Source organism: Cetorhinus maximus, chromosome 14 (assembly GCF_964194155.1).
Source record: "Cetorhinus maximus chromosome 14, sCetMax3.hap1.1, whole genome shotgun sequence".
In the NCBI taxonomy this organism is placed as follows: domain Eukaryota; kingdom Metazoa; phylum Chordata; class Chondrichthyes; order Lamniformes; family Cetorhinidae; genus Cetorhinus; species Cetorhinus maximus.
In genome coordinates, this window is record NC_135892.1 from 115,914,081 (window position 1) to 115,927,564 (window position 13,484).

At 46.0% G+C, this 13,484-nt stretch overlaps 1 protein-coding gene across 1 annotated transcript in view; it reads left to right on the forward strand.

Annotated features, from left to right (window-relative positions):
- LOC144689990 (protein EFR3 homolog B-like) overlaps positions 1–13,484 on the forward strand; it is a 177,027-nt gene that overhangs the window by 121,837 nt on the left and 41,706 nt on the right. The window contains exon 18 of the mRNA XM_078557529.1: positions 7,243–7,370. Within this exon, the coding sequence (XP_078413655.1) occupies positions 7,243–7,370 (128 nt within the window). The remainder of the gene's footprint in view (positions 1–7,242; positions 7,371–13,484) is intronic.

Sequence of the window (13,484 nt, forward strand, 5' to 3'; positions counted from 1 at the left end):
CCTTGTAGATGGTGGACAGGATTTGGGGAGTCAGGAGGTGAGTTACTTGTTGCACGATTCCTAGCCTCTGACCTGCTGTTGTAGCCACAGTATTTAAATGGCTAGTCCAGTTCAGTTTCTGGTCAATGGTAACCCCCAGGATGTTGATAGTGGGGGATTCAGTGATGGTAATGCCATTGAACATCAAGCGGTGATGTTGAATTCTCTCTTGTTGGAGATGGTCATTGCCTGACACTTGTGTGGCACGAATGTTACTTGACACTTGTCACTCCAAGCCCGGATGTTGTCCAGGTCTTGTTGCATTTGGACATGGACTGCTTCAGTATCTGAGAAGTCATGAATGGTGCTGAACATCGTGCAATCATCAGCGAACATCCCCACTTCCGACCTTATGATGGAAGGAAGGTCATTTATGAAGCAGCTGAAGATGGTTGGGCCTAGGACACTACCCTGAAGAACTCCAGATACTAACCTTTTGTGATTCATGCACTAGGATACCCAGATCTCTCTGCACCTCAGAGCTCTCCAATCTCTCGCCATTTAGATAATATGCAAAGACCTGGCAAATGGAGTATAATGTGGGAAAAAGTGAAATTTTCCATTTTGATAGAAACATTTTATAAATATTTAAAAAAGAAACAAGTTAACAAAGTGAGCTTTGGCCCTATAGGAAGTGAGTCTGGAGAATTGATAATGGAAAACAAAGAGATGGCAGATGAAATGCGCAGGCATTTTGCTCAGTTTTCACTACAGAGGATTCAGGTACCATCCCAGAAGCAGCTATAAACCAGGAAATGGAAGTGGGAAGGAAGTCAGTAAAATTACAGTCACCAAAGAAGTTGCACTGAGTAAATTGTTGGAGCTGTGGGCTGACAAGAGCACGTGTCCTGATGGACTTCATCCTCGGGTCTTAAAAGAAGTGCCTGATGAGATAGCGGATGCATTGGCTTCAATTTTCCAAAAGACCCTAGATTCAGGGATAAACTTGGATAAACTCAAGGTCATCAGGAGAGTCAACATGGTTTTGTGAAAGGGAAATCATGTTTAATCAACTTATTGGAGTTCTCTGAGGAAGTAACATGTGCTGTGGATAAAGGGGAACCGGTGGATGTACAGTAATTAGATTTTCAGAGGCATTTGACAAAGTGCCACATCAAAGGTTATTGCAGAAAATAAGAGCTCATGGTGTATTGGGTGGCATATTGGCATGGATAGAAAATTGGCTGGTTAACAGGAAGCAGAGAGTGTGCATAAATGGGCCTTTTTCAGGTTGGCAAGATGTAATGAGTGGTGTGCCACAGGGATCAGTGCTGGGACCTCAGCTGCTTACAATTTATATGAATGACTTGGATGAAGGGTTGGATGGGATGGTTGCCAAATTTGCTGATGACACAAAGATAGGTAGGAAAGTAAGTTGTGAAGAGGACATAAGGAGGCTACAAGAAGATATGGATAGGTTAAGTGAGCGGGCAAAGATCTGGCAAATGGAGTATAATGCGGGAAAATGTGAAATTGTCCATTTTGGAAGGAAGAATAAAAGAAGCATATTATCTAAACGGTGAGAGATTGCAGAGCTCTGAGGTGCAGAGGGATCTGGGTGTCCTAGTGCATGAATCACAAAAGGCTGGTATGCAGGTATAGTAAGTAATTAGGAAAACTAATAGAATGTTATCATTTATTGCGAGGGTAATTGAATACAAAAGTAGGGAGGTTATGCTTCAGTTATCCAGGGCACTGGTGAGACCACATCTGGAGTACTATACACAGTATTGGTCGCCTTATTTAAGGAAGGATGTAAATGCGTTGAAAGAAGCTCAGAGAAGGTTTACCAAACTAATACCTGGAATGGGTGGGTTGTCTTATGAGAAAAGGTTGGACAGGTTAGGCTTGTATCCACTGGAGTTTTGAAGAGCAAGAGGTAACTTGATTGAAACATAAGATCTTGAGGTGACTTGACAGGGTGGATGTGGAGAGGATGTTGCCTCAGGGTCTTTGAATATTTTTAAGGCAGAGGTGGATAGATTCTTGGTAAGCAAGGGAGTGATAGGTTATCAGGGGTAGGTGGGATGCAGATTTAAGGTTACTATCAAATCAGCCATGATCTTATTAAATGGCGGAGCAGGCTCGAGTAGCTGAATGGCCTACCCCTGCCTCCTTGTTCATATGTTTGTAACCAGCCCATTCCAGGTATTAGTCTGGTAAACCTCTGATTAAAATTAAAGATAGTATCAAACATAAAGAAAAAGTATGTAATTGTGCAAAGATAGGTGGAAGGCCAGAAGACCAGACAGAATATAAGGAACAGCAAAGGATGAATAAAAGATTAATGAGGGGAAAAATAGAGTACAAGAGGAAGCACCACACAGGGCAAAGCAGCCCACTTGATTGGCACCTCATCCACAAACATCCACTCCCTCCACCACCGACGCACAATAGCAGCAGTGTGTACCATCTACCAGATGCACTGCAGAAAGTCACCAAGGCTCTTTAGGCAGCACCTTCCAAACCCATGACCACTACCATCTAGAAGGACAAGGGCACCATATACATGGGAACACCACCACCTGGAAGTTCCCCTCCAAGCTACTCACCATCCTGAAATATATCGCTGTTCCTTCACTGTCGCTGAGTCAAAATCCTGGAACTCCCACCCTAACAGCACGTTGGGTGTACCTACACCACATGGACTGCAGCGGTTCAAGAAGGCAGCTCACCACCACCTTCTCAAGGGCAACTAGGGATGGGTAATAAATGCTGCCCCAGCCAGCGAAGCCCACATCCCATGAATGAAAAAAAAAATAAGACAATCACCCTAGACATTGAATCAAGGCACACTGAAGGCACACCTAGCCTAGTCAATCATGCTAAGCACTCCTTACTAACATTTGAGAAGTAGAGTCAATGGTGGAAGAGCTGTCTCACAGGCTAATCAAGCCTGATATCATAGAGTTAATGAGTCACTACAACAAGGAGGAGGGCATTCAGTCCATCAAGCCCATGTCAGCATAGTCATAGTCACAGAATCATATGTTTCAGTTAATGTCCAAGACTCATCCATCAGCATTCCTGAGTAGGTCCTGTCCAGATGGCCCTGTGAACCTCCATTTCGAACCTAGACTCCATAAAGTCATGTGGCGTCAGGTCAAACATGGGCAAGGAAACCTCCTGCTGGTCACCGCCACCCTCCCTCCCTCCCTCACCTGATGAACCAGTACCCCTCCCTGTTGAGCACCACTTGGAGAGACCACTGAGGGTATTATGGGCACAGATGGAACCTGGGTTGGGGGGACTTCAACATCCATCACCAAGAATGGCTTGGTAGCACTATTACTGATCAAGTGGACATGTAGCAGAGGTGAGAGAACCAACACAACAGCAAAATCTACTTGACCTCATCCTCAAAAATCTGCCTATCACAGATGCATCTATCTATGCCAGTACTGGTACAAGTGACCAATGCATAGTCCTTCTGGAGACAGAGTTTTGTCTTTACCCAGAATGACAGAATCACACAGTGCAGAAGAGGCCCTTTGGCTCATCGAGTCTGCACCGACACGTGAGAAACACCTGACCGACCTACCTAATCCCATTTACCAGCACTTGGTCCATAACCTTGAATGTTATGAAGTGCCAAGTGCTCATCCAGGTACTTTTTAAAGGATGTGAGGTATCCCGCCTCTACCACGCTCCCAGGCAGTGCATTCCAGACCGTCACCACCCTCTGGGTAAAATGTTTTTCCTCACATCCCCCCTAAACCTCCTGCACCTCACCTTGAACTTATGTCCCCTCGTGACTGACCCTTCAACTACGGGGAACAGCTGCTCCCTATCCATGCCCCTCATAATCTTGTACACCTCGATCAGGTTGCCCCTAAGTCTTCTCTGCTCCAAAGAAAGCAACCCAAGTCTATCCAACCTCTCTTCATAACTTAAATGTTTCATCCCAGGCAACATCCTGGTGAATCTCACCCCCTCCAGTGCAATCACATCCTTCCTATAATGTGGCGACCAGAACTACACACAGTACTCCAGCTGTGGCCTCACCAAGGTTCTATACAACACCAACATGATCTCCCTACTTTTGTAATCCATGCCTCGATTGATAAAGGCAAGTGTCCCATATGCCTTTTTTACTACCCCACTAAAATGCCCCTGCGCCTTCAGAGATCTATGGACACACACGCCTAGGTCCATTTGTTCCTCAGAACTTCCTAGTGTCATGCCGTTCATTGAATACTTCCTTGTCAAAGTACTCCTTCCAAAGTGTATCACCTCACACTTTTCAGGGATAAATTCCATCTGCCGCTTATCTGCCCATTTGACCATCCCGTCTATATCCTCCTGTAGCCCAAGACACTCAACCTCACTGTTACCCACCCAGCCAATCTTTGTGTCATCCGCAAACTTACTAATCCTACCCCCCACATAGTTATCTATGTCGTTTATATAAATGACGAATAATAGGGGACCCAGCACAGATCCCTGTGGTACGCCACTGGACACTGGCTTCCAGTCACTAAAGCATCCTTCTGTCATCACCCTCTGTCTCCTACAACTAAGCCAATTTTGAATCCACCTTATCAAATTACCCTGTATCCCATGTGCATTTGCCTTCTTTATAAGTCTCCCATGTGGGACCTTGTCAAAGGCTTTGTTGAAATCCATATAAACTACATCAACTGCACTACCCTCATCTACACACCTGGTCACCTCCACAAAAATTCAATCAAATTTGTTAAGCATGACTTCCCCCTGACAAAGCCATGCTGACTATCCCTGATCAAACCTTGCCTCTCCAAGTGGAGATAGATACTCTCCTTCAGAACTTTCTCCAATAGTTTCCCTACCACTGACGTGAGACTCACTGGCCTGTAGTTCCCTGGCTTATCTCTATAACCCTTTGTTCCCTCACTCTTTGTTACGATCAAACCAAGCAACCAGTCTAGGTTTCATCTCATTCTGCTCTTGAGGTCCCGGCATCACAGATGCCATTCTTGAGCCAATTGTATTCGCTCCACATGGCATCAAGAAACAGCTGAAGGCACTGGCTACAGCAAACAGCAAAGGTACTGAAGACATCTGCTCCAGAACTGGCCGCACCCCTAGCCAAACGTTTCCAGTACAGCTGCAATGACACTGTGGAAAATTGTCCGGATGTGCCTTGCCCACAAAAAACAGGACATATCCAAACCAGCCAATTATCGCACCATCAATCAACTCGCTATCATCAGCAAAGTGATGGAAGGTGTTGTTGACAGAGCTATCAAGCAGCAATTACATGGCACGAACTTGCTCATTGATGCTCAGTTGGCTTCTGCCAGGGCTATTTGGCTCCAGACCTCAGCATAGCCTTAGTCCAAACATGGACAAAGTGCTGAATTCTAGAGGTGAGGCGAGGGTGAGTACCTTTGACATCACAACAGCATTTGACCGAGTGTGGCATCAAGGAGCCTGAGCAAAACTGAAGTCAATGGGAATCAGGGGGAAAACTCTCCGCTGGTTGGAGTCATACCCAGCACAAAGGAAGATGGTTGTGGTTGTTGGAGGCCAATCATCTCAGCTCCAGGACATCGCTGCAGGAGTTCCTCAGGTACTGTCCTAGGCCCAAGCATCTTCAGTTGCTTCATCAATGATCTTCCCTCCATCATAAGACAGAAGTGTGGAAGTTCACTGATGATTGTGCAGTGTTCAGTATTATTCACAATTCCTCAAATACTGAAGCAGTCCATGCCCACATGCTACAAGACATGGACAACATTCAGGCTTGGGCTGATGAGTAGCAAGTAACATTCTTGCCACACAAGTGCAAGGCAATGACCATATCCAACAAAAGAGAATCTAACCACCTTCCCCTTGACATTTAATGATATACCTATCACTGAATCCCCAACCATCAACATCCTAGGTGTTACCTTTGAACAGAAACTAACTGGACCAGTCATACCAGTCATTTAAATACTGTAGCTACAAGAGTAGGACAGAGGTTGGGAATTCTGCAACGAGTAATTTATTTCCTGACTCCCCGAAGCCTGTCCACCATCTACAAGGCACAAGTCAGGAATGTGATGGAATACATTTGTCTGGATGAGTGCAGCTCCCGCAGCACTCAAAAAGCTTGACACCATCCAGGACAAAGCAACCTGCTTGATTGACACCCCATCCACCTTAAACATTCACTCCTTCCACCACTGACGCCCAGTAGCAGCAGTGTGTGTACCATCTACAAAGATGCACTGCAGGAATTCACCAAGGCTCCTTCAATAGCACCTTCCAAACCCACGACCTCTACCACCTAGAAGGACAAGGGCAGCAGACGCATGGGAACTCCACTACCTGCAAGTTCCCCGCCAAGTCACTCACCACCTGACTTGGGAATATATCGCCGTACCTTTACAGTCGCTGGGACAAAATCCTGGAACTCCCTCCTGAACATCACTGTGGATGTACCAAACCACATTGACTGCAGCGGTTCAAGAAGGCAGCTCACCACTGACTATCAAGATTGGTTTGATATGGACAAGTTCAGTGGTAATTGTAAGTTGTGTAAAATGCCACTGACGAGCTGTCCAATTGATTTATGTTCAGACAATGCAGTAATGTTCTGCAGATCTGGTTTGTTGCCAGTGTTTTTTGCCTGCAGCCATGAACCACACCTGGTGGGGCTGAGTACACATTCCAGTTTGGCACTGTGTTGCTGTTAGTGGAGCTCTTTAGAAGTTTCCTCTTAGCCATTTGGAAAGCGTAAAGAGAGGTTGATGCTGTTTGTGGGCTGTGCTGCTTCCAACTGCTGGCAAGAGCAGAAATGGCCATTTTTAATCCCACTGAGTGTTTTATTCATTCATGTACGTAAGCGTTGCTGATAAAGCCAGAATTTATTGCCATTCCCTAGCTCCACTTAACTGAGTGACTTGCTAGACCGTTTCAGAGGGCAGTTTAAGAGTTAACCACATTGCTGTGGATCTGGAATCACAGACAGGGTGAGGCTGGCAGAATTTCTTTCCTTAGGGACATTAATAAACCAGATTTTTTTTAACATCCGGTTATTACTGCTACTAGATTTTTATTTCAGATTTACATATGAATTTAAATCCCACAGCTCCTGTAATGGGATTTAAACCCATATCTCTGAATTATTTATCCATCTAGAATACTTGTCTAGTAACATAACAGCTATCCTACCATTTTCTACTGGGTCCTTGCACATTCTCACTGATGACAATCTTACCTTTCTCTTTTCCACAGCATACCCAAGTCCATGAACAGATTGGAGAAGGAGTTGCTATTCTTGCAGAGTAAGATCAGTGAGGTTCTGGCAGGGAGCGGTTACAGCTCTGACAGACTGGGAATCCCCTATATTCCACAGTTCACAGGTATGGGACTGCAGCAAACTTCTGACCACTCCTGCAACAGCTGCCATGCAGCACTTGGGGGCTCTGTCAATACTGGCTTCTCCGAATTTGATGGGACTCTCATCTCCTATAGCATCAAAATGATTTAGTTCAAGATTGCAGAGTGAGAGAGCCACTAACCCAGAGTGCCTGTGCTGTTACAGCCTGGGATACTTGGGTCAGAGAAGTTGATACTGGCTTAGAAACAGCTTGTGATATCTACACAAGCTTATGGGAGGAAAAGATTTTTATTGTGGCTCCCTTTGACTCTTAGAACCAGATCACTGCAGTGTTGGGACCCATGCAGTTCAGAGCTGGAGAGCTTCCCTTCCAATTGGTCTATTAGTATCCAGTCCCAGCAAAGGGAGGGATCCATCCAAGCAGAGGGAGGGATCCAGTCCCAGTACAGACAGGACCAAGTTTGGATGCAGTTTGGGATCCAGTCCCAGCAGAGGGTGGAATCCCAGTGCAGGACAGGACCAGGTTCCAGTGCAGGGAGTGATCAAGTCCCAGCAGGGTGGGGAATCCAGTCCCAGCAGATGGAGAGATCCAGTCCCAGCACAGAGCAGGACTGAGTTCCAATGCCACTAGTGGTCTGAACCAGTCCCAATATAGGGAGTGATTCTTTCTCATTGCAGGATGGGATCCAGTCCTAACACAGGGCAGGATCCAGTCCCAGTGTATGGAGGGATCTAGTCTGAGTACAGAGAGATTAGGTCCCAAAATAGGACAGGATCCCACCCCACTTGAGGGTGGGATCCAGTCCCAGAGAAGAGGCGGGGATCCAGTGGTTCAAGAAAAGCAGTGGTTCTCTTACTAATAACATGGCACACCTTCCTCCAGTTCAAAAAACAACTGCTCACCACTGCTCTCTGTTTTCTGCCACGGCCTAATTCATTCCCGTGCTGCCGCTGTCCCTTTATTCTATGAGCTTCAACCATTTTTCCTGGATATTGTTCTTAAATGCTTTCCCATCACCGAGGTCAAACCAACTGGTCTCTAGTTGCTGGGCTTACCCTTACGCCCTTTTTTGAAAAAGGGTATAACATTTGCAACTCTCCAGTCTTCTGGTAACAAAAGAGGATTGGAAGATTGTGGTCAGTACCTCCAGAATTTGCACCCTTACTTCCCTCAGCATCCCAGGATGCATCTCGTCCACTCTTGGTGACTTATCAGTTTGGGCACAGGCAGCTTTTCTCGTGCCTTCACTTTATCAACATTTAAGCCCATCCAATGTCTCACCTCCACCCTTTTTTACTGTGACTTTGGTAACATCTTCTTCCTTGGTGAAGGCAGATGCAAAACGCTCATTTAGTAACCCCTCTGCTTCCATATGCAGGTCTCCTTTTTGACCCCTAATTGGCCCACCCCTCCCCTTTGTTATATTCCAGAAAACCATGTAGCGGGGGATCAAACTGCAGCCAATCTTTACACACATTTATAAGCATTTATTTGCAGAGATACAAATTACAAAGTTACACCTATTGACCCAACAATCATCCTTTCAGTCTGGTCTGCTCAACCTGCAAGAACGGGCTGCCTTAGTTATGTCCCGGCACCACTAAAATTTCATCCTTCAAACCGGCCGTTGGGCCCCTTCCCAATTGAATGGCTGCCGACAAACTCTGCTATGGCCTTCCACCCAGGGAGAACAGGATCAGTTTCTTCATTTCATCCTTGTCACAGTTATTAATTCCCCATCTGCTCTATATTAGCGAAATGGGCAAGGTAAACATTTCTGAGCAGTGGCTGCTGGAAATGATGTACTCTGACAGTCTCCAGGAGAGGGCAGCAGATTGGACAGGTAAAATCCAACATGACAGATCAGAGGAAAAGGCAAAACAAAAACAAAAATACCTGGAAAAACTCAGCAGATCTGACAGCATCTGCGGAGAGGAACACAGTTAACGTTTCGAGTCCGTATGACTCTTCAATAGAACTAAGTAAAAATAGAAGAAAAGTGGAATATAAGCTGGTTTAAGGGGGGGTGGGTGGGACAAGTAGAGCTGGATAGAGGGCCAGTGATAGGTGGAGATAACCAAAGATGTCACAGACAAAAGGGCAAAGAGGTGTTGAAGGTGGTGATATTATCTAAGGAATGTGCTAATTAAGGGTAGAAAGCAGGACGAGCAAGGTACAGATAGCCCTAGTGGGGGTGGGGTGGGGGGAAGGGATCGAAAAAGGCTAAAAGGTAGAGATAAAACAATGGATGGAAATACATTTTAAAATAATGGAAATAGGTGGGATAAGAAAAATCTATGTAAATTATTGGAAAAAAAGGGGAGGAAATCGGAAAGGGGATGGGGATGGAGGAGAGAGTTCATGATCTAAAATTGTTGAACTCAATATTCAGTCCGGAAGGCTGTAAAGTGCCTAGTCAGAAGATGAGGTGCTGTTCCTCTAGTTTGCGTTGAGCTTCACTGGAACAATGCAGCAAGCCAAGGACAGACATGTGGGCATGAGAGCAGGGTGGAGTGTTAAAATGGCAAGCGACAGGGAGGTCTGGGTCATGCTTGCGGACAGACTGAAGGTGTTCTGCAAAGCGGTCACCCAGTCTGCGTTTGGTCTCTCCAATGTAGAGGAAATCGCATTGGGAGCAATGAATGCAGTAGACTAAATTGAAGGAAGTGCAAGTGAAATGCTGCTTCACTTGAAAGGAGTGTTTGGGCCCTTGGACGGTGAGGAGAGGGGAAGTAAAGGAGCAGGTGTTACACCTTCTGTGGTTGCATGGGAAGGTGCCGTGGTAGGGGATTGAAGTGTAGGGGGTGACGGAGGAGTGGAGCAGGGTGTCCCGGAGGGAACGATCCCTACGGAATGCCACCAGGAGGGGTGAAGGGAAGATGTGTTTGGTGGTGGCATCATGCTGGAGTTGGCGGAAATGGCGGAGGATGATCCTTTGAACGTGGAGGCTGGTGGGATGATAAGTGAGGACAAGGGGGACCCTATCATGTTTCTGGGAGGGAGAGGAAGGTGTGAGGGCAGATGTGTGGGAGATGGGCCAGACACGGTTGAGGGCCCTGTCAACCACCATGGGTGGAAAACCTCGGTTAAGGAAGAAGAAGGACATGTCAGAGAAACTGTTTTTGAAAGTGGCATCATCAGAACAGATGCGACGGAGGCGAAGGAACTGAGAGAATGGGATGGAGTCCTTACAGGAAATGGGGTGTGAGGAGCTGTAGTCGAGGTAGCTATGTGAGTCGGTAGCCTGTAATGGATATTGGTGGACAGTCTATCACCAGAAATTGGGACAGAGAGGTCAGGGAAGGGAAGGGAAGTGTCAGAGATGGACCATGTGAAAATGATGGAGGGGTGGAAATTGGAAGCAAAGTTAATAAATTTTTTCAGGTCCAGACGAGAGCATGAAGCAGCACCGAAACAATCATCGATGTACCGGAGAAAGAGTTTTGGGAGGGGGCCGGAGTAAGACTGGAACAAGGAATGTTCCACATACCCCATAAAGAGACAGGCATAGCTGGGGCCCATGCGGGTACCCATAGCCACACCTTTTATTTGGAGGAAGTGAGAGGAGTTTAAGGAGAAATTGTTCAGTGTGAGAACAAGTTCAGCAAGACGGAGGAGAGTAGTGGTGGATGGGATTGTTCGGGCCTCTGTTCGAGGAAGAAGCGGAGAGCCATCAGACCATCCCGGTGGGGGGTGGAGGTGTAGAGGGATTGGACGTCCATGGTGAAGAGGAGGCGGTTGGGGCCAGGGAACTGGAAATTGTTGTTTTGATGTAGGGTGTCAGAGGAATCACGGATGTAGGTGGGAAGGGACTGGACAAGGGGAGAGAGAATGGAGTCAAGATAACAAGAAATGAGTTCCGTGGGGCAGGAACAGGCTGACACGATCGGACAGGGACAGTCCTGTTTGTGAATTTTGGGTAGGAGGTAGAAGCGGGCCGTCCGAAGTTGGGAGACTATCAGGTTGGAAGCTGTGGAAGGAAGATCTCCAGAGGAGATGAGGTCAGTGACAGTCCTGGAAACAATGGCTTGATGTTCAGTGGTGGGGTCATGGTCCAGGGGGAGGTAGGAGGAAGTGTCTGTGAGTTGACGCTCAGCCTCTGTGAGGTAGAGGTCAGTGCGCCAGACAACAACAGCACCACCCTTGTCAGCAGGTTTGATGACAATGTCAGGGTTGGACCTGAGAGAACGGAGTGCGGCAAGTTCAGAGAGAGACAGGTTAGAAAACCTGTTATTATGGTTTTCTAACCTGTCTCTCAGGTTTTCTTTCTGTGCACACAGTAACCAAATTGCCTTTTCCTCTGATCTCTTATGTTGGCTTTTACCTGTCCAATCTGCTGCCCTCTCCTGGAGACTGTCAGAGTACATCATTTCCAGCAGCCACTGCTCAGAAATGTTTACCTTGCCCAACACATACAAGGATGTCCTATCCTCCATCCCTTGACCCTGTCCTGCATTTTGTTCTTAACCTTAAAATCCTGCTGCGATTGTTACAATTCCCCCCTTACAAACTATAAAGTTCTTGGACTTTAGGATTTATAAAGAACAAAAATACACCGACACAGGGTTTCGCTCAACCATAAATTTGTTGTTTTATTGTACCCATTAATATCCCTAGTACAGATACTTCTATAATTAGTTGAAATAACACAGAAAACCCCTCAAAATAATAAACAACCCATCCCCAGTACAGAACACCCTGGCCCATGAACTCAAAAAAAAACAGACCTTCTACAAAGATTCCCCAAAATTGACACAAATTCCCCAGTTCAAAGCCTCCTGCGGCTGGCTGAAATTAGCACCTTGAATTCCTTTCTGCGAGTCGCCCACTGTCCCCCTTTAGCCAAAACAGTCACTATGACTTCTTTTAAATCTGACAAAATGCAGACAAAACACTACACTTTTGTCCCAAAACCTTCCAAAACCCTCAGGCCAATATCACTATAATTTGGCTGAAACACTTACAATCCCCGACATGGCTGGACTGTCCGGTATTTATTGTAGGTCCTGAGTCAAGATGACCAGTCCTGACTTTTCTGTCTGCAGCCCTACACTCTGGTATGCCCTACTTTTTATAATGATTCAACTCAGACACATCAAACATATTTCCTGTTGTTCATGCTGTTCCAATGTCTGGTAGTTAACACCTCTTAGTTTATTTCAAGCATAGTCCAGACAAATGTGGTCAGCTCTCAATTAATGGCATTTCCCTGGTACCACTGTCCCATGATAGCAATCAGTCAATGTCTGAATCCTTTTGCTGAGCCACTGTCTCTTACTAAATGCCCGAATTAGCCCCTTGCTACCCAGCCCTGTCCTGTTGGCTGCAACTTGGCTTTTGTATTTTATGGTTATGAGGTCAAAAGATGTCGTGGGTTTGGATTTTTATATTCCATAAATTTCCCAGTTGGAGGGGATTCCGATCCTTCAGGAGGGTACAAACGGGCCTAAGTGAACAAACGTTGTACCTGGACCATAGACAGGCTTTCCCCCAAAATACATCTCAAAACAATTCCTTTTGAAAAGACTGGGATTAATTAACAAAAACAAAAATAGTTGGAAAAACTCAGCAGGTCTGACAGCATCTGCGGAGAGGAACACAGTTAACGTTTCGAGTCCGAATGACTCTTCATCAGAACTGAAGAGAAATAGAAATGAGGTGAAACATAAACTGGTAGAGGGGGGGTGGGACAGGTAGAGCTGGATAGAGGGCCAGTGATAGGTGGAGGCAAAGAAGAGATTGCCAAAGATGTCATAGACAAAAGGACAAAGGGGTGTTGACGGTGGTGATATTATCTAAGGAATGTGCTAATGGTGACATTGAGGGTAGAAAGCAGGACGAGCAAGGTACAGATAGCCCTAGAGGGGGTGGGGTGGGGGGAAGGGATCTAAATAGGCTAAAAGGTAGAGGTAAAACAATGGATGGAAATAAATTCAAAAATAATAATAGAAATAGGTGGAAAAAGAAAAATATATTTAAAAAATTTATAAATTATTAGAAAAAAGGGGGGATTGGAAAGGGGATGGGGATGGAGGAGAGAGTTCATGATCTGAAGTTGTTGAACTCAATGTTAAGTCTGGAAGGCTGTAAAGTGCCTAGTTGGAAGATGAGGTGCTGTTCCTCCAGTTTGTGTTG